General features: G+C 44.6%; 1 protein-coding gene and 2 long non-coding RNA genes across 3 annotated transcripts; 1 reads left to right on the forward strand and 2 right to left on the reverse strand.

Moving 5' to 3' along the window:
- Window positions 1–79: 79 nt before the first annotated feature.
- On the reverse strand, window positions 80–2,091 carry LOC139541475 (uncharacterized). Its single transcript, XR_011668353.1, has 3 exons — window positions 1,971–2,091; window positions 494–601; window positions 80–402 (listed from the first exon to the last, which is right to left on the reverse strand). It is a non-coding gene; the product is annotated as an uncharacterized lncRNA (long non-coding RNA).
- Window positions 2,092–13,962: 11,871 nt separating this feature from the next.
- LOC139541476 (4-trimethylaminobutyraldehyde dehydrogenase-like) lies at window positions 13,963–15,296 on the forward strand. Its single transcript, XM_071346151.1, has 3 exons — window positions 13,963–14,135; window positions 14,387–14,499; window positions 14,834–15,296. The coding sequence occupies exons 1-3, from the start codon at window positions 13,978–13,980 to the stop codon at window positions 14,932–14,934; spliced, it is 372 nt and encodes a 123-aa protein (XP_071202252.1). The 5' UTR covers window positions 13,963–13,977; the 3' UTR covers window positions 14,935–15,296.
- Window positions 15,297–15,608: 312 nt separating this feature from the next.
- On the reverse strand, window positions 15,609–22,731 carry LOC139541477 (uncharacterized). The gene is made up of 3 exons (XR_011668354.1): window positions 22,176–22,731; window positions 16,023–16,130; window positions 15,609–15,931 (listed from the first exon to the last, which is right to left on the reverse strand). It is a non-coding gene; the product is annotated as an uncharacterized lncRNA (long non-coding RNA).
- Between the last annotated feature and the right edge of the window lie 216 nt (window positions 22,732–22,947).

Consider the following 22,947-nt stretch of genomic DNA (forward strand, 5'->3'; position numbering starts at 1 on the left):
TGTGACCTTTACATATAAGATGAGACCTACTGACACCAACCCAGTAAAATAGACTCCATAGATATTAGCCAGACAAACATTTCATTAAATACAATTTATTGTACACAAGATTCACTGTACATACCCTGGTTTCAGATGTTATATGTATGTTTTGTTTGGCAAGAGCTCAACAGGATCTGGCTGAAACAGACCAATCATCTACCAGTAGGCTGAGCACGGGGTATAAACAAAAATGGAAAACGAGTAAAGAAGAGCCTTTCACATTTTCTCTTCAGTGCAGGTCATTGGAATTCCCATATGCTGGGGCCAGGTCATGATGAACATCCCAAACCCAGGGTCTCACAGAGCTGGAGAGAGGTGCTGGTTGGGTTTCTCTTACAGGACGAGATAACGTATCCTCTTCTGAAAACAGACGTAGAACAAAATGAATGCCAAATTGAAGAGTCAAAAATCCTAGAATTGTCCAATGCTGGCATGCTGACCATTTACTTACCTGAAGTGTAACGTCTCCAATAATGGCCACAGCATCCTCGCACCCGGTTCAAGACTGCTGACACTGAGGTGAGAACAAGCTGGATAGTAGATGGACTAGGATACATTCCTGTAAATAGATCGGGAGTCAGTGTGTTTTATTTGCGAACAATTAGTCCTGACTAGACCTAAACATGTATGGAAAGTTGACACTTGTTCGAATAGGGACCGCAGGTAGCCTAGTGGTTATAGCGTTGGGCCAGTAGCCGAAAGGTTGGTTGATCGAATCCCCGAGCTACCAAGGTCAAAATCTGTCGTTCTGCCCCTGAGCAAGCCAGTTAACCCACTGTTCCTAGGCTGTCATTGTAAATGAGCATTTGTTCTTAACTGACTTGCCTAATTAAATAAAAATAGTAAGTTACTGCAAGCCAGCATCGATATCCGGGCTGATCTAAACTTTATTCCAATGGGAAAATGGTATTGCTGTCAGCAGGTAAACCTATACAATATAATAGCCTATATTTGATCGGATAATGTTATGAAGAGACCAACATCTGGAAAAGTGTATATCTCGCCTCCCTCTGAAAAGGAAATTTTGTTCCCACTAGGCAACAGCCCAATGAACCACCTGGGTGTGAATGGTGGATCAATGTGTATAGGCTCCATCGGGTAACTCGGCGGCGTGTGTGTAGGCTGTGCCTTATAGAAATTGTACAGGAGAGGCTTTACATGCTGAACTTGCGACTGGATCCATTGGGCAAAGCTGTTGATATGTGGGCCATTTGTCCGTAACAAATAAATAATAGGTCTACATTATCATCACTACAGGCCTATCTATTTCTGCGTGAACAAAACAGTCTATGAATGGAACGTTTAATCAATGATATAAGGCACTCTGAGCGCATGCGTTTGACCATTTTACAACAGAACGGGGGTCAATTTGATTATCCCCCTTCAAGGGAAGTCTGCTTTTTATCACCGTGCACTTTGGGAAAAGTGCAAAAGCGCGCTGCTCCGTAACCTCATCTGCTGCGGCGAAACGCGGCCATCTGTCATTATTCCTACACTTTTTGGTGTTTTAATTTACGTCTCTTTCCATCAGTATGGCAGGTGCACTGTTTACGATGCTGGAATTATTTGAAAGTGGATGAATGTGCACACGTAGCCTACTTTTTGAAGTGGTTTGTTTGAGTCAGATGAAAACATCGTGCCTGCTTGTGTACATTCCACAGTTAAATGACATAGGTGACGAAATTACATCTTTTTTTCACCTCTGGTCATGGCCGAAATCAAATGGCATTGACTAGTTTGGTTGCGATATCGGCGATTATCTTTTCACGATACTCTACATCCCAAATAGTAAGTAGGCTATAGCCTAGAAACTCTAACAGATTAAGAGAATGCTGAGAATGACAGTTTACTTTAGCAGTAGTGACAGTGTTTTCCCTGAAGTGCAAATAGCCAATCTGATTAAGAGAATGCTGAGAGGGACAGTTTACCTTAGCAGTAGTGACAGTGTTTTCCCTGAAGTGCAAATAGCCAATCTGATTCCCGGATCAGGAGTGGTGTTTAACAACCAATTATGGATGTGTGGATCTCAAACGATCAAGTGCGAAAAACTTGTTCGCTTGATTGTCGCTGCTCAAGTCGTGTCTACTCTTGAAACGTATGCGATTTCTGCCATCAGAATACAAATATTGCATTGAAAACACGGGTGTAGACGCATAAAAGTCGCATTGTGGTCTGATTGTGTTCAAATCTGGTTGACCACCTCAGCAATGTATGCAGATTTCTACTGTCTGGACCGTTCATTATAGGCCTACCGCTGACTTCTACTGAAAGCGCATACAGTGGGCGACGTCATCGAACACCGCCCACAATCAGAAAAAGAAGAGTTTTGGGACTTGAGAGGAGTGAATATAGAGAAGTTTCGTTCGTTTGAGTCAGTAATGAGTCAGAAGAAAGCTAGCAAGAAAAGCTAAAGGGATTGCAAAAGGTTTACTATAACCAGGGTTGGTAAACCCTGGTTTTGTAAGGGATTACAAAAACCCAGTAACTGTAATTCGTTACATTACCAGCAAAAATATTGTAATCAGATTACAGATACTTTTGAAAAAAATAGGTGATTACTTCGAGGATTACTTTTAAATTCAGAAAGGAGGTTTGTAAAAAAACATATTTGACACTTTGTTTTCTCAATGACATTCAAACCAACATTGAAAAAAGGCGCAAATTTAAATTTGTTCCACTTGAGCGAGTCTGACTACAAGTCAGTGAACACTATTTACATTTACATTTAAGTCATTTAGCAGACGCTCTTATCCAGAGCGACTTACAAATTGGTGCATTCACCTTATGATATCCAGTGGAACAACCACTTTACAATAGTGCATCTAACTCTTTTAAGGGGGGGGGGGTTAGAAGGATTACTTTATCCTATCCTAGGTATTCCTTAAAGAGGTGGGGTTTCAGGTGTCTCCGGAAGGTGGTGATTGACTCCGCTGACCTGGCGTCGTGAGGGAGTTTGTTCCACCATTGGGGTGCCAGAGCAGCGAACAGTTTTGACTGGGCTGAGCGGGAACTGTACTTCCTCAGAGGTAGGGAGGCGAGCAGGCCAGAGGTGGATGAACGCAGTGCCCTTGTTTGGGTGTAGGGCCTGATCAGAGCCTGAAGGTACGGAGGTGCCGTTCCCCTCACAGCTCCGTAGGCAAGCACCATGGTCTTGTAGCGGATGCGAGCTTCAACTGGAAGCCAGTGGAGAGAGCGGAGGAGCGGGGTGACGTGAGAGAACTTGGGAAGGTTGAACACCAGACGGGCTGCGGCGTTCTGGATGAGTTGTAGGGGTTTAATGGCACAGGCAGGGAGCCCAGCCAACAGCGAGTTGCAGTAATCCAGACGGGAGATGACAAGTGCCTGGATTAGGACCTGCGCCGCTTCCTGTGTGAGGCAGGGTCGTACTCTGCGAATGTTGTAGAGCATGAACCTACAGGAACGGGTCACCGCCTTGATGTTAGTTGAGAACGACAGGGTGTTGTCCAGGATCACGCCAAGGTTCTTAGCACTCTGGGAGGAGGACACAATGGAGTTGTCAACCGTGATGGCGAGATCATGGAACGGGCAGTCCTTCCCCGGGAGGAAGAGCAGCTCCGTCTTGCCGAGGTTCAGCTTGAGGTGGTGATCCGTCATCCACACTGATATGTCTGCCAGACATGCAGAGATGCGATTCGCCACCTGGTTATCAGAAGGGGGAAAGGAGAAGATTAATTGTGTGTCGCCTGCATAGCAATGATAGGAGAGACCATGTGAGGATATGACAGAGCCAAGTGACTTGGTGTATAGCGAGAATAGGAGAGGGCCTAGAACAGAGCCCTGGGGGACACCAGTGGTGAGAGCACGTGGTGCGGAGACAGATTCTCGCCACGCCACCTGGTAGGAGCGACCTGTCAGGTAGGACGCAATCCAAGCGTGGGCCGCGCCGGAGATGCCCAACTCGGAGAGGGTGGAGAGGAGGATCTGATGGTTCACAGTATCAAAGGCAGCCGATAGGTCTAGAAGGATGAGAGCAGAGGAGAGAGAGTTAGCTTTAGCAGTGCGGAGCGCCTCCGTGACACAGAGAAGAGCAGTCTCAGTTGAATGACTAGTCTTGAAACCTGACTGATTTGGATCAAGAAGGTCATTCTGAGAGAGATAGCAGGAGAGCTGGCCAAGGACGGCACGTTCAAGAGTTTTGGAGAGAAAAGAAAGAAGGGATACTGGTCTGTAGTTGTTGACATCGGAGGGATCGAGTGTAGGTTTTTTCAGAAGGGGTGCAACTCTCGCTCTCTTGAAGACGGAAGGGACGTAGCCAGCGGTCAAGGATGAGTTGATGAGCGAGGTGAGGTAAGGGAGAAGGTCTCCGGAAATGGTCTGGAGAAGAGAGGAGGGGATAGGGTCAAGCGGGCAGGTTGTTGGGCGGCCGGCCGTCACAAGACCCGAGATTTCATCTGGAGGGAGAGGGGAGAAAGAGGTCAAAGCACAGGGTAGGGCAGTGTGAGCAGAACCAGCGGTGTCGTTTGACTTAGCAAACGAGGATCGGATGTCGTCGACCTTCTTTTCAAAATGGTTGACGAAGTCATCCGCAGAGAGGGAGGAGGAGGGGGGAGGGGGAGGAGGATTCAGGAGGGAGGAGAAGGTGGCAAAGAGCTTCCTAGGGTTAGAGGCAGATGCTTGGAATTTAGAGTGGTAGAAAGTGGCTTTAGCAGCAGAGACAGAAGAGGAGAATGTAGAGAGGAGGGAGTGAAAGGATGCCAGGTCCGCAGGGAGGCGAGTTTTCCTCCATTTCCGCTCGGCTGCCCGGAGCCCTGTTCTGTGAGATCGCAATGAGTCGTCGAGCCATGGAGCAGGAGGGGAGGACCGAGCCGGCCTGGAGGATAGGGGACATAGAGAGTCAAAGGATGCAGAAAGGGAGGAGAGGAGGGTTGAGGAGGCAGAATCAGGAGATAGGTTGGAGAAGGTTTGAGCAGAGGGAAGAGATGATAGGATGGAAGAGGAGAGAGTAGCGGGGGAGAGAGAGCGAAGGTTGGGACGGCGCGATACCATCCGAGTGGGGGCAGTGTGGGAAGTGTTGGATGAGAGCGAGAGGGAAAAGGATACAAGGTAGTGGTCGGAGACTTGGAGGGGAGTTGCAATGAGATTAGTGGAAGAACAGCATCTAGCAAAGATGAGGTCAAGCGTATTGCCTGCCTTGTGAGTAGGGGGGGAAGGTGAGAGGGTGAGGTCAAAAGAGGAGAGGAGTGGAAAGAAGGAGGCAGAGAGGCATGAGTCAAAGGTAGACGTGGGGAGGTTAAAGTCACCCAGAACTGTGAGAGGTGAGCCATCCTCAGGAAAGGAACTTATCAAGGTGTCAAGCTCATTGATGAACTCTCCAAGGGAACCTGGAGGGCGATAAATGATAAGGATGTTAAGCTTGAAAGGGCTGGTAACTGTGACAGCATGGAATTCAAAGGAGGCGATAGACAGATGGGTCAGGGGAGAAAGAGAGAATGTCCACTTGGGAGAGATGAGGATCCCAGTGCCACCACCCCGCTGACCAGAAGCTCTCGGGGTGTGCGAGAACACGTGGGCAGACGAGGAGAGAGCAGTAGGAGTAGCAGTGTTATCTGTGGTAATCCATGTTTCCGTCAGTGCCAAGAAGTCGAGGGACTGGAGGGAAGCATAGGCTGAGATGAACTCTGCCTTGTTGGCCGCAGATCGGCAGTTCCAGAGGCTGCCGGAGACCTGGAACTCCACGTGGGTCGTGCGCGCTGGGACCACCAGGTTAGAGTGGCAGCGGCCACGCGGTGTGAAGCGTTTGTATGGTCTGTGCAGAGAGGAGAGAAGAGGGATAGACAGACACATAGTTGACAGGCTACAGGAGAGGCTACGCTAATGCAAAGGAGATTGGAATGACAAGTGGACTACACGTCTCGAATGTTCAGAAAGTTAAGCTTACGTTGCAAAAAATCTTATTGACTAAAATGATACAGTACTGCTGGCTGGTGAAGTATGATGACACACCAAATGGGTTTAATGGATTGCAAAGAGCAGGAATAGGCATTTGTAGTCTACAGTCCAAGCTATGTCTTCCAATGGTACGACTGCTGTAGGCATCCAAAGATTATCCAACTTGAATAAACGCTTGGAGGTAAGGTTGACAGCAGTGGTATAGTCTTCGGCGATACGGATATCACGTATTGATATCTACATAGCGCATTTAGCGCTGCTCTCTCATTTAGCTATTTGCGCCTTACGGATTGTGGATGTTGTGGATGGCTGTTCACAAATCTAAATGTGCATTTGAACCCAATAATGGTTGAATTCAAGCAGTTTAAGCTACCTATCAATCATTGTTTTTGAAACCAGTGGACAGCCAGAGAAAAAATGCTCTCTTGCAACAGCTACCCAGTGCGGATCCCAGCCTATGGAATAAAAGCGGGGGTTTTATTGCTCAATCTAATTCATGCTGATAATTTTTTTTAATCAATAGGCCTAATGGACACATGTTCAAACTCGCACACATTTAAATACTTAAACAGGCAATTTGTAGTTTCTACATCCATTTTTGTACTTATAAATGATATATACACTACTGGTCAAACATTTTAGAACACCTACTCATTCAAGGTGTTTTCTTTATTTTTACTATTTTCTACATTGTAGAATAATAGTGAAGACATCAAAACTATGAAATAACACAAAAAAGTGTTAAACAAATTGAAATATATTTTATATTTGACATTCTTCAAAGTAGCCGCCCTTTGCCTTGATGACTGCTTTGCACACTCTTGGCATTCTCTCAACCAGATTCACCTGGAATGCTTTTCCAACCATTTTGAAGGCGTTCCCACATATGCTGACCACTTGTTGGCTGCTTGTCCTTCACTCTGCAGTCCGACTCATCCCAAACCATCTCAATGTGGTCGAGGTTGGGGATTGTGGAGGCCAGATCATCTGATGCAGCGCTCCATCACTCTCCTTCTTGGTCAAATAGCCCTTACACAGCCTGGAGGTGTGTTGGATCATTGTCCTGTTGAAAAACAAATGATAGTCGCAATAAGCCTTAACCAGATTGGATGGCGTATTGCTGCAGAATGCTGTGATATCCATGCTGGTTAAGTGTGCCTTGAATTCTAAATAAATCACAGAAAGTGTCACCAGCAAAGCATAACACCTCCTCCTCCATGTTTTACAGTGGGAAATACACATGCAGAGATCATCCGTTCACCCACACCGTGTCTCGGTTGGAACCAAAAATCTTCAATTTGGCCTCCAGACCGAAAGACAAATTTCCACCGGTCTAATGTCTATTGCTCGTGTTTCTTGGCTCACGCAAGTCTCTTCTTATTATTGGTGTCCTTTAGTAGTGGTTTCTTTGCAGCAATTCGACCAAGAAGGCCTGCTTCATACAGTCGCCTCTGAACAGTTGATGTTGGGATGTGTATGTTACTTTTACTCTGTGAAGCATTTATTTGGGCTGCAATTTCTGAGGCTGGTAACTCTAATGAACTTATCCTCTGCAGCAGAGGTAACTCTGGATCTTCCATTCCTGTGGCGGTCCTCATGAGAGCCAGTTTCATCATAGCGCTTGATGATTTATGCGACTGCACTTGAAGAAACGTTCAAAGTTCTTGAAATTTTCCGTATTGACTGACCTTCATGTCTTAATTAAAGAAATTATGGACTGTTGTTTCTCTTTGAGCTATTCTTGCCATAATATGGACTTGGTCTTTTAACAAATAGGGCTATCTTCTGTATACCCCCCTACCTTGTCACAACACAACTGATTGGCTCAAACGCATTAAGAAGGAAATAAATTCCACAAATTAACTTTTAAATAGGCACATCTGTTAATTGAAATGTATTCCAGGTGACTACATATTAGCCAACGTACAATCATTCGCTAACAAAATAGATGAGCTACGATCATGAATATCCTACCAACGGGACATTAAAAACTGTAATATCTTATGTTTCAGCGAGTCGTGGCTGAACGAAGACATGGATAACATACAGCTGCCGGGGTTTATGCTGCATGGGCACGATAGAACAGCTGCCTCCGGTAAGACGAGGGGTGGCAGTCTGTGTATATTTGTAAACAACAGCTGGTGCACAAAATCTAATATTAAGGAAGTCTTGAGGTTTCGCTCGCCTGAGGTAGAGTATCTCATGATAAGCTGTAGACCACACTATTTACCAAGAGAGTTTTCATCTATACTTTTCGTAGCTGTCTATTTACCACCACAAACCGATGCTGGCACTAAGACCGCACTCAATGAGCTGTATACGGCCATAAGCAAACAGGAAAACACTCATACAGAGCCGGCGCTCCTAGTGGCCGGGGAATTTAATGCAGGGGAACTTAAATCCATTTTACCTAATTTCTACTGTCACGGCTCCTCCTCTGCCTTGCAGGGGGCGGTTCCTCCTGCAGGCAGAGGAGGGTCGTTAGTGATTGGAGTCACCTGGGCTCTAAGTATTTAAACTGTCACTAATCACTTCTCTCTCTCTCTCTGCTCCTCCAGGTATGATCCTGTTTTGTTTGTTCCTTTGTAGTTTTGCATAGTTTTCACTCAGTCATATTCACACACACAGATTCACGCATCCATGCACTTTACATACACCTTACATTATGATACTTCCACACCTCATTCCTTTTTCTTAGTTTAAAGTTAATAGTTTGGTTTATAATAAAGAACACTTTTAATTGGCCTATACCTGTTGTTCGTGTCCCCTCATTTTTGTCACAGGCTATGAGCTGGCTTGTGACACTACCAGCAGGTTAAATATGCAACCAGAGGAAAAAACTCTAGACTACCTTTACTCCACACACAGACGTGTACAAAGCTCTCCCTCACCCTCCATTTGGCAAATCTGACCATAATTCTATCCTCCTGATTCCTGCATACAAGCAAAAACTAAAGCAGGAAGCACCAGTGACTCTGTCAATAAAGAAGTGGTCAGATGACGCAGATGCTACACTATAGGACTGTTTTGCTAGCGCAGACTGGAATATGTTCCAGGACTTATCCAATGGCATTGAGGAATACATCACATCAGTCATTGGCTTCATCAATAAGTGCATCGATGACGTCGTCCCCACAGTGACCGTACGTACATACCAGAAGCCATGGATTACAGACATCATCCACACTGAGCTAAAGGGTAGAGCTGCCACTTTCAAGGAAACGGGACACTAACCCAGACGCTCATAAGAAATCCCGCTATGCCCTTCGACGAACCATCAACCAAGTGTCAATACAGGACTAAGATTGAATCGTACTACACCGGCTCCGACGCTCGTCGGATGTGGCAGGGCTTCCAAACTATTACAGACTACAAAGGGATGCACAGCCGCGAGCTGCCCAGTGACACGACCCTACTAGATTAGCTAAATCACTTCTATGATCACTTCGAGGCAAGCAACATTGAAGAATGCATGAGAGCATCAGCTGTTCCGGATGACTGTGTGATCACGCTCTCCGTAGCCAATGTGTGTAAGACCTTTAAACAGGTCAACATTCACAAGGCCACAGGGCCAGATGGATAACCAGGACGTGTACTCCGAGCATGCGCTGACCAACTGGTCGATGTGGCCATCTTCACCAACTGGCCGTCTTCACTGACATGTTCAACCTGTCTCTGGCCGAGTCTGTAATACTAACATGTTTCTGTCACGGATCCCCTTGGTACTGCTGCTCATTCCGTGCACCAGTTCCGGAGGTCTACGTCACCGGCCACTAAGCGTCACTGAACTGTCTCATTACGCACACCTGGTTCCCATTCCCCCTGATTAGTAACTGTATATGTGTGCTCTCTGTTCATCATTGTCTTTGTCAGTTATTGTTCCCATGTCCGTTGGTCTTGTAAACACCTGTGCTTTGTTGTTTCGGCTTTCGTGCTGTGTGTATTGTGTACTCGTTATTACGGGTCTCGTCCCCTGTATTGTTATTACGGGTCTCGTCCCCTGTATTGTTATTACGAGTCTCGTCCCATGTATTTATTAGAGGTTTAACCTCGCTCTTTTGTTTGGGTTACATCCCTGTGTTTAGTATACGTGTTTGTTTTGGGCTTCATCCCTGTGCCTTTTCATGGCATGTTGTATTTTTGGGTGGAGTATTAAAACCCCCTATTACGTATTCCTGCGCATGTATCCAATCATGTATACAATGTGACAGTTTCAAGCAGACCACCATAGTCCCTGCGCCCAAGAACACTAAGGTAACCTGCCTAAATAACTACTGACCCGTACCACTCACGTCTGTAGCCATGAAGTAATTTGAAAGGCTGGTCATGGCACACATCAACACCATTATCCCAGAAACCCTAGACCTACTCCAATTTGCACACTGCCCCAACAGATCCACAGATGATGCAATCTCTATTACACTCCACACTGCCCTTTCCCAAATTGACAAAAGGAACACCTACTTGAGAATGCTATTCATCGACTACTGCTCAGCGTTCAACACCATAGTGCCCTCAAAGCTCATCACTAAGCTAAGGACCCTGAGAATAAACACCTCCCTCTGCAACTGGATCCTGGACTTCCTGACGTGCCGCCCCCAGGTGGTAAGGGTACGTAACAACACATCTGCCACGCTGATCTTCAACACGGGGGCCCCTCATGGGTGCGTGCTCAGTCCCGTCCTGTACTCCCTGTTCACCCATGACTGCATGGCCAGGAACGACTCCAACACCATCATTAATTTTGTGACACAATAGTGGTAGGCCTGATCACCGACAACGATGAGACAGCCTATAGGGAAGAGGTTAGAGACCTGGCCATGTGGTGCCAGGATAACAACCTCTCCCTCAAGACAAAGGAGCTGATTGTGGACTACAGGAAAAGGAGGACCGAGCACGCCCCCATTCTCATCGACGGGGTGGTGGAGCAGCTTGAGAGCTTCAAGTTCCTTGGTGTCCACATCACCAACAAACTATAATGGTCCAAACACAGCAAGACAGTCGTGAAGACGGCACGACAAAGCCTATTTCCCTCAGGAGACGGAAAAGATTTGACATGGGTCCTCAGATCCTCAAAAAGTTATACAGCTGCACCATCGAGAGCATCCTGACTGGTTGCATCACTGCCTGGTATGGCAACTGCTCGGCCTCCGACCACAGAGGGTAGTGTGTACGGCCCAGTACATCATGGGGCCAAGCTTCCTGCCATCCAGGACCTCTATACCAGGCGGTGTCAGAGGAAGGCCCTGAAAATTGTCAAAGACTCCAGCCACCATAGTTATAGACTGTTCTCTCTGATACCGCACGGCAAGCGGTACCAGAGGGCAAAGTCTAGGTGAAAAAGGCTTCTTAACAGCTTCTACCCCCAAGGCATAAGACTCCTGGACAGCTAATCAAATGGCTACCCAGACTATTTGCATTATCCCACCCCCTTTTTTATGCTGCTGCTACTCTCTTTTCATAATCTATGCATAGTCACTTTAACTCTACCTACATGTACATATTACCTCAATTATCTCGACTAACCTGTGCCCCCCGCACATTGACTCTGTACCATTACCCACTGTATATGTTCTCGCTACTATTATTTTACTGCTGTTCTTTATTTTTTTATTTTTTTTATTTTTTTACTTAACACCTATTTTTCATAAAACTGCATTGTTGGTTAAGGGCTTGTAAGTAAGCATTTCACTGTAAGGTGTAGACCCGTTGTATTCGGCGCATGCGCATGTGACAAATAAAATGTGTCACATAGCCCCCCCTCCCCCTCTTGTATGTCTATGGCAAGTGACTCCGCTACAATCCACTGATTTGACACACACACACACACACACACACACACACACACACACACACACACACACACACACACACACACATACACACATATTTACTCTACTTTGTTTATGTGTTTTACCTAACCTCATGACCAAAAACACACTGCTATAAATGTCATAACTCTCTGAAGTCTTCAGTGGTGTTATGTGGACTGTGTCAATGTGCATTCTATAGGAAGTGCACCTCTATTGATAAAACTAACACAAATGCATGGTTGTATTGGACATGGGAGGCATGCATTTCTGTTTCCGTTACACTCTCTGATTACTGTAATGTTAATCAATTTAACAACCTGTATAGCAGTTGATCTAATTCCAAGACAAGCTTATTTTCTACCTTTCATTTGAACGTTCGCAGTCTTCCTTAAAATCATGACCACCTCGTTCATTATCTGTCTTCTCAGTGTTGAAACCATGCTTTATTACATGTCTCCTTATTATTCTGTTCACCACTGTAGAACATCATTTTTGTTCATAAACGTTTTCAATTCTTTGTAAGAGAGGACCTGCACTTACATCTGATAACATTGATGTTGAATCTCTTTTCATAGAAATTCCCTCCTGTTCATTTTTTTGAGTAGAAGTGTGTGTTCAGTGACAGGTTTTTGGAGGACGTTTAGAAAAAGTGAACAAGCGTCTGGGGCGAACAGTATAGGCCACTACTTGGTATCGTGATACTTGGCGCATATCCCGAAAGTATGATGGTGTACTATGTGCACATGCTAACAGAAAGGACTGAGGTGGTTAGCTAGCTAAGTGTGTGTCATTGAAGTATTTATAAACAAAAAATTTGATCTCTTTAAAGCTTCACTCATTTTCATTATATTATCTATACAATAGGCTTTTAGGCCAATAGGCTTGACATATTACCTCTTTCAAGGAGCTTTCCATTTTGATAGGGTTATTTTGCCTAAAAATCTTTAGGCCTACCAATATCATTTTTTAAATTGAAAAACAACTCCGCATCCCTGCCCAGCCTGGCAAGAGTGACGCGGTGTGTAGCATCCCCAGTGGGCATTCTCCACTGCTGGCCTGCTCTCCAGGCACCATCGCATGAGTCTGAAGCCACATCTGGCCAAACTCGTGTTTCTAAAAGTGAATTCAAAGGCACTATAGACCGAGCCTAATAAGGCATTTTCACATCATTTTTATTTAATTGTAAGTAAGTCACAACCTATATGTGCAATTTAGACTAAAATTATTTAATACAATGAAATGTTGTTTAAATGCTGAGCGCTTAATGTTCCTGCCAGCCTAGTGTGTCGCACTCGCAAATGCTATAGCTTTGAAATAATAGGCTAACAATATAGCCTAAATAATACACTTTCTTAGGCTACCTGTCTGAAGGCCTGCACACTGTTAAAGCTCCCAATTCACCAATTTATTGACAACGTTTTGATCCGAAACAGATTTTCGTCTTGTCCCATCGCTGCAACTCCCGTATGGACTCGGAAGAGGCGAAGGTCGAGAGCCATGCGTCCTCCGAAACACATACCTGCCAAGCTGCACTGCTTCTTGACACACTGCTCGCTTAACCTGGAGGCCAGCCGCACTAACGTGTTGGAGGAAACACCATACAACTGGCGACCAAAGTCAGCGTCCATGCGCCCGGCCGCCACAAGGAGTCGCTAGAGCGTGAAAAGACAAGGACATTCCGCCCAGCCAAACCCTCCCCTAACCCGGACAACGCTGGACCAATTGTGCGCCACCTCATGGGTCTCCCAGTCGCGGCCAGATACGACACAGCCTGGGATCAAACCCGGATCTGTAGTGATGCCTATAGCACTGTGATGCAGTGCCTTAGACCGCTGTGCCACTCAGGAGGCCAGCAGCGCGTCTTATAGTCATGTTTATTAAAATAATTTTTCATTCAAATCATATGGTTTGGTTTCAATACTTCAAAACCAAATGTTCGGTTCAGGTAGTCACAAAAATAGATGAGTGTTGGTTAAATTGTGATTTTTAATGAATTTGGAGTGGTGTTTTTTTTTCTTGTTAGCAAGGGACGGTTTTTAGTGGAGCAGTAGGAAAGGACGTGGAGAGCAATGAGCGGGATTTCCGACCGCTCAACTCTGCTCACATACTCTGGTAGTGACTGTCCAGTCTATATTTGGAGCTATGACTTTAACTCCACATTTTGTATCTAACTTTATATGTAACTCCACATTTTGACTGTAACTCCACATCCATGTATTCCAACATAGACAACTGCACAGACAACATGACGTGTGTGAAGGAGGAGATCTTTGGGCCTGTAATGTCAGTGATGCCCTTTGACACAGAAGAGGAAGTGCTGAAGAGGGCCAACAACACTACATTCGGCCTGGCCTCTGGAGTCTTTACCAGGTACATTACCAGATCCATACACATTTAACCTTCTACAATAATCTTTCCTCGACTCCTTGCATCCTCTCTCCTTGGCTCCTCAAAATGCATTGGATAAGGTCTGATGGGAGAGGCATTGGACCTTTTCCTACAATTAAGTTGAGGCGGCGAGGAAATAAGATGCAAGGAATAGCGGAAATTGAGATGGAGACCTAGAATCACTAACTAGTCTAGTGCACTAAGTCTCTCTTCCTGTTCTTGTCTCCCTGTAGGGATATATCCTGGGCCCACCGGGTGGCTGAGAACCTGCAGGCTGGAACCTGCTTCATCAACAACTACAACATCAGTCCTGTGGAGGTGCCCTTCGGAGGATACAAGCAGTCTGGTATGATGATGATGATAATCCATTAAATGTCATTAATGTTTGTCAGGACCCTACTTAGGAACCCATAGGAAAAGAGATGGCTGAAATGGACAAACAGTATTGTCACAAATATTATCGGTTCAAATATGTCAGCAGATCTGATGTTGTAACAATGTCATAACAGTAATATGAAATTTAAGGAATAATAATCAGATTTTGTTGTAACAGCGCAGTAATGGTAATACAACAAAAATAGAAAGCAAGAGGGCGGATAGGGATAACAAGACATTACATATTCCTCATTAGATGGATGTGTTCTATGTGGTGCTCATTGATCTCTTCTCTTTCTCCGCAGGTTTTGGCAGGGAGAACGGCCAGGTGACCATCGAGTACTACTCCCAGCTGAAGACTGTGGTTGTGGAGATGGGAGACGTGGACGATTACTTTAATTGTTAACTTACCAATTAAGTGCCAAGGAAAACCAAGACCTATACGCTACTGTCCTTAAGATGTTTGGTGTATTTGTGCATCTGAGGAAAGTATCATTGTTATTGATAGTTTATAACAGGAAGTAACTAACATGGCTGGTTTGTCTGTACAATGTGCAAGTATGAGGATGTCACCAAGTGCTAAAAAGCCTAGTTTTCACCCACTTGATCAATGCATTTTATACTTTCCATTTCAGCTGTGATCCTTGCCAAAGAGTCAATATGAAGAAGCGTTCAAACGTTTCCCATGGTCTGTCACTTTCTAGCACATGTATCTCACACTTTAAATAAACGTTTGTAATACTCACAGTATTCCTATTCCCCCAAAAATTGTATTCCATTTAATATGTTTGATACTTAAGAATATAAAATTCATTTAAAAACCTCACAACGAATTATAATTCACATATAAGCGATGGTACTTAACTGGCCTGAGTGGGACCAATATTAAATCCACTACCCCATTCAGAAGTGTACCCCATTCAGATTCTAAGATGTGAAGTTGAAAGCTGGATGGAATAATGATTACCATGCTCGTACACTTCTGAGGTAAAGAGGTAGCTTGTGACCTTTACAGATAAGACGAGACCTACTGACACCAACCCAGTAAAATAGACTCCATAGATATTAGCCAGACAAACATTTCATTAAATATAATTTATTATACACAAGATTTACTGTACATACCCTGGTTTCAGATGTTATATGTATGTTTTGTTTGGCAAGAGCTCAACAGGATCTGGCTGAAACAGACCAATCATCTACCAGTAGGCTGAGCACGGGGTATAAACAAAAATGAAAACCGAGTAAAGAAGAGCCTTTCACATTTTCTCTTCAGTGCAGGTCATTGGAATTCCCATATGCTGGGGCCAGGTCATGATGAACATCCCAAACCCAGGGTCTCACAGAGCTGGAGAGTGGTGCTGGTTGGGTTTCTTTTACAGGACGAGATAACGTATCCTCTTCTGAAAACAGATGTAGAACAAAATGAATGCCAAATTGAAGGGTCAAAAATCCTAGAATTGTCGAATTCTGGCCTGCTGACCATCTACTTACCTGAGGTGTAACATCTCAAATAATGGCCACAGCATCCTCGCACCCGGTTCAAGACTGCTGACACTGAGGTGCGAACAAGCTGGATAGTAGATGGACTAGGATGCATTCCTGTAAATAGATCGGGAGTCAGTGGGTTTTATTTGCGAACAATTAGTCCTAACTAGACCTAAACAGGTATGGAAAGTTGACACTTGTTCGAATAGTAGGTTACTGCAAGCCAGCATCGATAGCCGGACTGATCTAAACTTTATTCCAATGGGAAAATGGTATTGCTGTCAACAGGTAAACCTATACAATATAATAGCCTATATTTGATCCGATAATGTTATGAAGATAAATCTTAGACCAACATCTGGAAAAGTGTATATCTCGCTTCCCTCTGAAAAGGAAATGTTGTTCACACTAGGCACCAGCCCAATGAACCACCTGGGTGTGTATGGAGGATCAATGTGTATAGGCTCCATCGGGTAACTCGGCGGCGTGTGTGTAGGCTGTGCCTTATAGAAATTGTACAGGAGAGGCTTTACAGGCTGAACCTGCGGCTGGACCCATTGGGCAAAGCTGTTGATATGTAGGCCATCTGTCCCTAACAAATAAATCAAATCAAATGTTATTTGTCACATACACATGGTTGGCAGATGTTAATGCGAGTGTAGTGAAATGCGTGTGCTTCTAGTTCCGACAGTGCAGTAATATGAGCGACGGCCGTGCGGCATAGGCAAGATGCAATAGATGGTATGAAACGCAGTATATGCATACGAGATGAGTAATGTAGGATATGTAAACATTATTAAAGTGGCATTATATAAAGTGAATAGTGATACCTTTATTAAATCCATTCATTAAAGTGGCCAGTGATTTGGGTCTGTATGTTGGCAGCAGCCTCTATGTTAGTGATGGCTGTTTAACAGTCTGGTGACCTTGAGACAGAAGCTGTTTTTCAGTCTCTTGGTCCCAGCTTTGATGCACCTGTACTGATCTCGCCTTCTGGATGATAGCGGGGTGAACAGGCAGTGGCTCGGGTGGTTGATGTCCTTGATCATTTTGGTCTTCCTGTGACATCGGGTGCGGTAGGTGTCCTGGAGGGCAGGTACTTTGCCCCCGGTGATGCGTTGTGCAGTTACCGTACCAGGCGGTGATACAGCCCGCTAGGATGCTCTCGATTGTGCATCGTTAAAAGTTTGTGAGAGTTTTAGGTGACACGCCAAATTTCTTCAGCCTCCTGAGGTTGAAGAGGCGCTGTTGCGCCTTCACCACGTTGTCTGTGTGGGTGGACCATTTCAGTTTGTCAGTACGCCGAGGAACTTAAACTTTCCACCTCCACTACTGTCCCGTCGATGTGGATAGGGGGGTGCTCCCTATGCTGTTTCCTGAATTCCTTGATAATCTCCTTTGTTTTGTTGACTTTGAGTGAAAGGTTGTTACCTGACACACTTCGAGTGCCCTCACCTCCTCCCTGTAGGCTGTCTCGTCATTGTTGGTAATCAGACAATACTGTTGTGTCGTCTTCAAACTTGATGATTGAGTGGGAGGCGTGCATGGCCACGCAGTCATGGGTGAACAGGGAGTACAGGAGGGGGCTGAGCACGCACCCTTGTGGGGCCCCAGTGTTGAGGATCAGCGAAGTGGAGAGGCTGTTTCCTACTTTCACCACCTGGGGGCGGCCCGTCAAAGTCCAGGACCCAATTGCACAGGGTGGGGTTGAGACCCAGGGCCTTAAGCTTAATGATGAGCTTGGAGGGTACTATGGTGTTGAATGCTGATCTGTAGTCAATGAACAGCATTCTTACATAGGTATTCCTCTTGTCCAGATGGGATAGGGCAGTGTGCAGTGCGATTGCATCATCTGTGGACCTGTTGGGGTGGTATGCAACCTGAAGTGGGTCTAGGGTGGCAGGTAAGGTGGAGGTGATATGATCCTTGACTAGTCTCTCAAAGCACTTCATGATGACAAAAGTGAGTGCTACGTTGCAATAGTCATTTAGTTCAGTTATCTTTGCCTTCTTTGGTACAGGAACAATGGTGGCCTTCTTGAAGCATGTGGGTCCATAAACACTCCAGCCAGCTGGTCTTCGCATGCTCTGAGGACGTGGTTAGGGATGCCGTCTGGGCCAGCAGCCTTGCGAGGGTTAACATGTTTAAATGTCTTACTCACGTCGGCCACGGAGAAGGAGAGGGGGGGCCCGCAGTCCTTGGCGGGCCACGTAAGTGGCACTGTATTATCCTCAAAGCGGGCAAAGAAGGTGTTTAGCTTGTCTGGAAGAAAGACGTCGGTGTCCGTGACGTGGCAGGTTTTCTTTTTGTAGTCCGTAATTGCCTGCAGACCCCGCCACATACGTCTCGTGTCTGGGCCGTTTAATTGCGACTCCATTTTGTCCCTATACCGACATTTCACTTGTTTGATTGCCTTGTGGAGGGAATAACTACACTGTTTATGTCCAGCCATATTCCCCAACCTCTTTCCATGGTTGAATGTGGTGGTTCGCGCTTTTAGTTTTGCGCGAATGCCGCCATCTATCCATGGTTTCTGGTTGGGGTAGGTTTCAATAGTCACAGTGGGTAAAACATCTCCAATGCACTTTCTAATAAACTCACTCACAGAGTCAGCATATAAATCCATGTTATTGTCTGAGGCTTCCTGGGACATATTCCAGTCCACATGATCAAAACAATCGTGATGCGTGGATTCCTATTGGTCAGACCAGCGTTGAATGGTTCTATTCATGGGTACATCCTGTTTGAGTTTATGCCTATAGGATGGTACGAGCAAGATGGAGTCGTAGTCGGATTTCCTGAAGGGAGGGCGGGGGAGGGCCTTTTATGCATTGCAGAAGTTAGAGTAGCAGTTGTCCAGTGTTTTCTCTGAGCGGGTACTGCAGTCAATGTGCTGGTAGATTTATTAAGTAGCCTTGGTCTCAAATTAGCTTTGTTAAAATCCCCAGGTACAATAAATGCAGCCTCAGGATATATGGTTTCCAGTTTAAATAGAGTCCAGTGAAGTTCTTTCAGGGCTGTCGAGGTATCTGCTTGGGAGGGGGGGTATACACGTCTGACTATAATCGGAGAGAATTCTCTTGGGAGATAATGAGGTCGACATTTGATTGTAATGAATTCTAGGTCAGGTGAACAAAAGGACTTGAGTTCCTGTATGTTGTTATTGTTACACCATGAGTCGTTAATCATGAGGCATACCCCCCACCCTTCTTCCTACCAGAGAGATGTTAGTTTCTGTCGGCGCGATGCATGAAGAAACCCGGTGGCTGTACCGACTCTGACAACATATCCCGAGTGAGCCATGTTTCCATTAAACAGAGAATGTTACAATCTCTGATGTCTCTCTGGAAGGCAACTCGTGCCCTAATTTCGTCCACCTTGTTGTCTAGAGACTGGACTTTGGTGACTAATATGCTCGGAAGAGGTGGGTGGTGTGCTCGCCTTCTAAGTTTGACCAGGAGGCCGCTCCGTCTGCCTCTACTGTGGCGACGATGAGGTTTTGGGTCGGCCTCTGGGATTAGATCCAATGTCCAGGGGGAGGTCTGAACAAAGGATCCGCTTCGGGAAAGTCGTATTCCTAGTCGTAATGTTGGTAAGTTGACGTTGCTCTTATATGCAATTTAAATAACAGGTCTACATTATTATTACTACAGGCCTATCCAGTGGGTCGACACTTTTTGAGCCCCACGTTTTTTGCAAAAATACAAATAAAACGTGTCACATAAACTTAGTGTCACGCCCTGACCTTAGAGCCTTTTTATTTCTCTTTTTGGTTAGGTCAGGGTGTGATTTGGGTGGACATTCTAGTTTTCTATTTCTTTGTTGGCCAGGTATGGTTTCCAATCAGAGGCAGCTGTCTATCGTTATCTCTGATTGGGAATCATACTTAGGCAGCCTGTTTTCCACCCTAGTTTGTGGGATGTTGTCTTTGCACAGTAGCTGTCTAGCCCTGCAGAACTTTACGTTTGTTTATATTTTGTTGTTTTGTCGGTGTTTCAGTATTAAATATCATGAACACTTTCCACACTGCGCTTTGGTCTCATTCATCCAACGACGGACATAACACTTAGATTAGAAGTGCCATTCCAAGAAGGCTTAAGATCATTGGCCACAGATAAAATGATGTCAAATCACATTATATCTACAGTAGCTTTTATTGGACTGATCATGTCAACATCTTACTTTCAAAATCTTAGCTAGCAGTCATTAAGTAGACAATCTACTGGCAAATCCTTGTCATATGAAGAGGAATAATGAAGAGAAATTATAGATAAAACGTATTGGTGCTCATCGGCCATTGGACATAAAGATTACACAACAAGTTGGAAATCGCAAATTCAACAATGAGTCGTTTGGAAGGAATCAGTGTAACTGCAAGCGTTGCAAAGAAACCACTAATGTTAGCTGCTATTCAATGGAGTGGCTGTGTTTTTTTCCCGAGTTCCCACCATAAATCCAGAGAATGGCAGACTTTGATGACAAAATTTGCCCATAAAGGACCGCTGGCGCCACCTTCACAAGGTGAGTCCAAAAATGTCTTGTATGCTGCTGCATAAATTATGTAATATGCAAGGGAGAAATGTATACTGTAGCTAAGAAAGTAATACTAAGTGTATGTTGTGTAGTAAGCTGTTAGTAGCCCATGTGCCTCACCCTAATAAATTTGGTCTATTTTCACCAACGTGGTATTGTAAACACATATCGTTCGTGGCCCGGTGTGTGCTTGTTTGGCAATTTTTTTGTACAGCTTTGACAGTGGTGCTTGGCTTGTATGTGCAAATTCAGCACACACAACATTCTATAATAGAATTGTGTTATTTGACGTGTCAAATCGAATGCTAATTTAACGTGTTATATGACGTGTATCTTTTTTGACACAGAAAGACCCAAACGGCATTCAATGTGCCTCACCCTAATAATTTGGTCTATTTTCACCTCTTAATTTCACCTACTGTTCTAACTTGGTGGTGCACATATAGCCTATAACCTGTTTTAGAGAAATGTAATCAAATATTGTCAGAGCTTTCATTGTCTGTTTATATGCCCCCTTTATTTATCCTACGGTTCTGACTTGTACAGGGAGTGCAGGGCCCATGTTTTGAATTCTGTCGCTGTACATTTCAAAAGTGATAAACAAATAGTTATATTGACTACGTCCGTTGTCGCTTGCTCATTAATGTCTTAATCAAAATTACGGATGGCCTCTTATCCGACTGTTGTCCCATTATGCCATAGTTTGTACATCTCAATTGTCAGTAGAAACCACATTTGTTTAAGCAAGTCTGCCATATCAGCTATGTTTTTTTTAAAGACAGTAAATGAGGCTGAATGAACATGGTTCGCTGCCAGACTATGCTCCGCCGAAACCAAGGTGTTGGGACAGCTTTATGTAGGCCCTAACAGTTTGTGGGCACCGTATGTCACCGTTATAGTGTAATTAATATATTGTTTAGTGTTGTGTTGTGTAGTGGCTTTGCTGGCACGCATCCCACTTTTTTTTTGTTGGCACGGCCAAGATTTACATGCTAAAATCGCCACTGGGCCTATCTATTGCTGCGTGAACAAAACAGTCTATGAATGTAAGGTTTATTCAAAGCCCCCCATTGAGCGAAAGCGTTAATCGTTTTACAACAGAACGGGGGTCAATTTGATTACCACCTTCAAGGAAAGACTTCAAGGGAAGTTTGCCTTTTATCAGCGTGCACTTTTGGAACAGCACAAAAGCCCGCTGCTCGGTCACTTCACCTGCTGAGACGAAACGCACATCAATCCCTTCAGGCTACAAATGCGCATAACTCATGTCATTAGGACTACACTTTTTGGTGTTTTAATTGACGTCTCTTTCCATTCCGATGCTGGAATTATTTGAAAGTGGATGAATGTGCACAAGTAGCATACTTTTTGAAGTGATTTGTTTGACAAAACATCGTGCCTACATGTGTTCATTCTACATTGCACAGTCAAATGACATAGGTCCCGTACCGGGAATAAATTACATATTTTTTTCACCTCTGGTCAAGGCCGAAATCAAATGGCATTGACTAGTTTGTTTGCGATATCGGCGAATATCTTTTCACGATACTCTACATCCCAAATAGTAAGTAGGCTATAGCCTAGAAACTCTAACAGATTAAGAGAATGCTGAGAATGACAGCTTACCTTAGCAGTAGTGACAGTGTTTCCCTGAAGTGCAAATAGCCAATCTGATTCCCGGAACAGGAGTGGTGTTTAACAACTAATTATGGATGTGTGGATCTCTAAACGATCAAGTGCGAAAAACTTGTTCGCTTGATTGTCGCTGCTCAGGTCGTGTCTACTCTTGAAACGTATGCGATTTCTGCCATCAGAATACGAATATTGCATTGAAAACACGGGTGTAGACGCATAAAAGTCGTATTGTGGTCTGATCGTATTCAAATCTGGTTGACCGCATGCGCAATGTTTGAGGATTTCTACTGTCTGGACTGTTCATTATAGGTCTACCGCTAACTGTAACTCACTTGAGTCACTAACGAGTGAGACAATGCCACTTCAATAACGTTTACATATCCAAAGCGGAAGTCAGGGAAACCGGATAGAGGTATCCTACACGTTTTCAAGTTAAACGTCTATATTACTCCTCAGTTGAGGTTACTTCATATTTAGGTAGCTATTGTAATGGATTTGTTTGCCAGCGCAAGTCTAAGAAAGCACTAGCTGTATTATGCCTAGAACAGTGACGTTTCAGTCCGCTAGGTGTATCTTTACAGCATGGGCATATCTCTAGGTGATGTGGACATCCCCATGCATTCACCTTATCTATTATTACGTTTCATTATTCCTGGTATATGCTACTGGTTATGATTGCAGACAGAACCCAGAGAATGGGAGGGTGCAATATTGAATAGTCATATTTTGATGTTTGGTGAATCTATAAATTATGTATGACAAC

The sequence above is a fragment of the Salvelinus alpinus genome, chromosome 16, assembly GCF_045679555.1.
Source record: "Salvelinus alpinus chromosome 16, SLU_Salpinus.1, whole genome shotgun sequence".
NCBI lineage: Eukaryota > Metazoa > Chordata > Actinopteri > Salmoniformes > Salmonidae > Salvelinus > Salvelinus alpinus.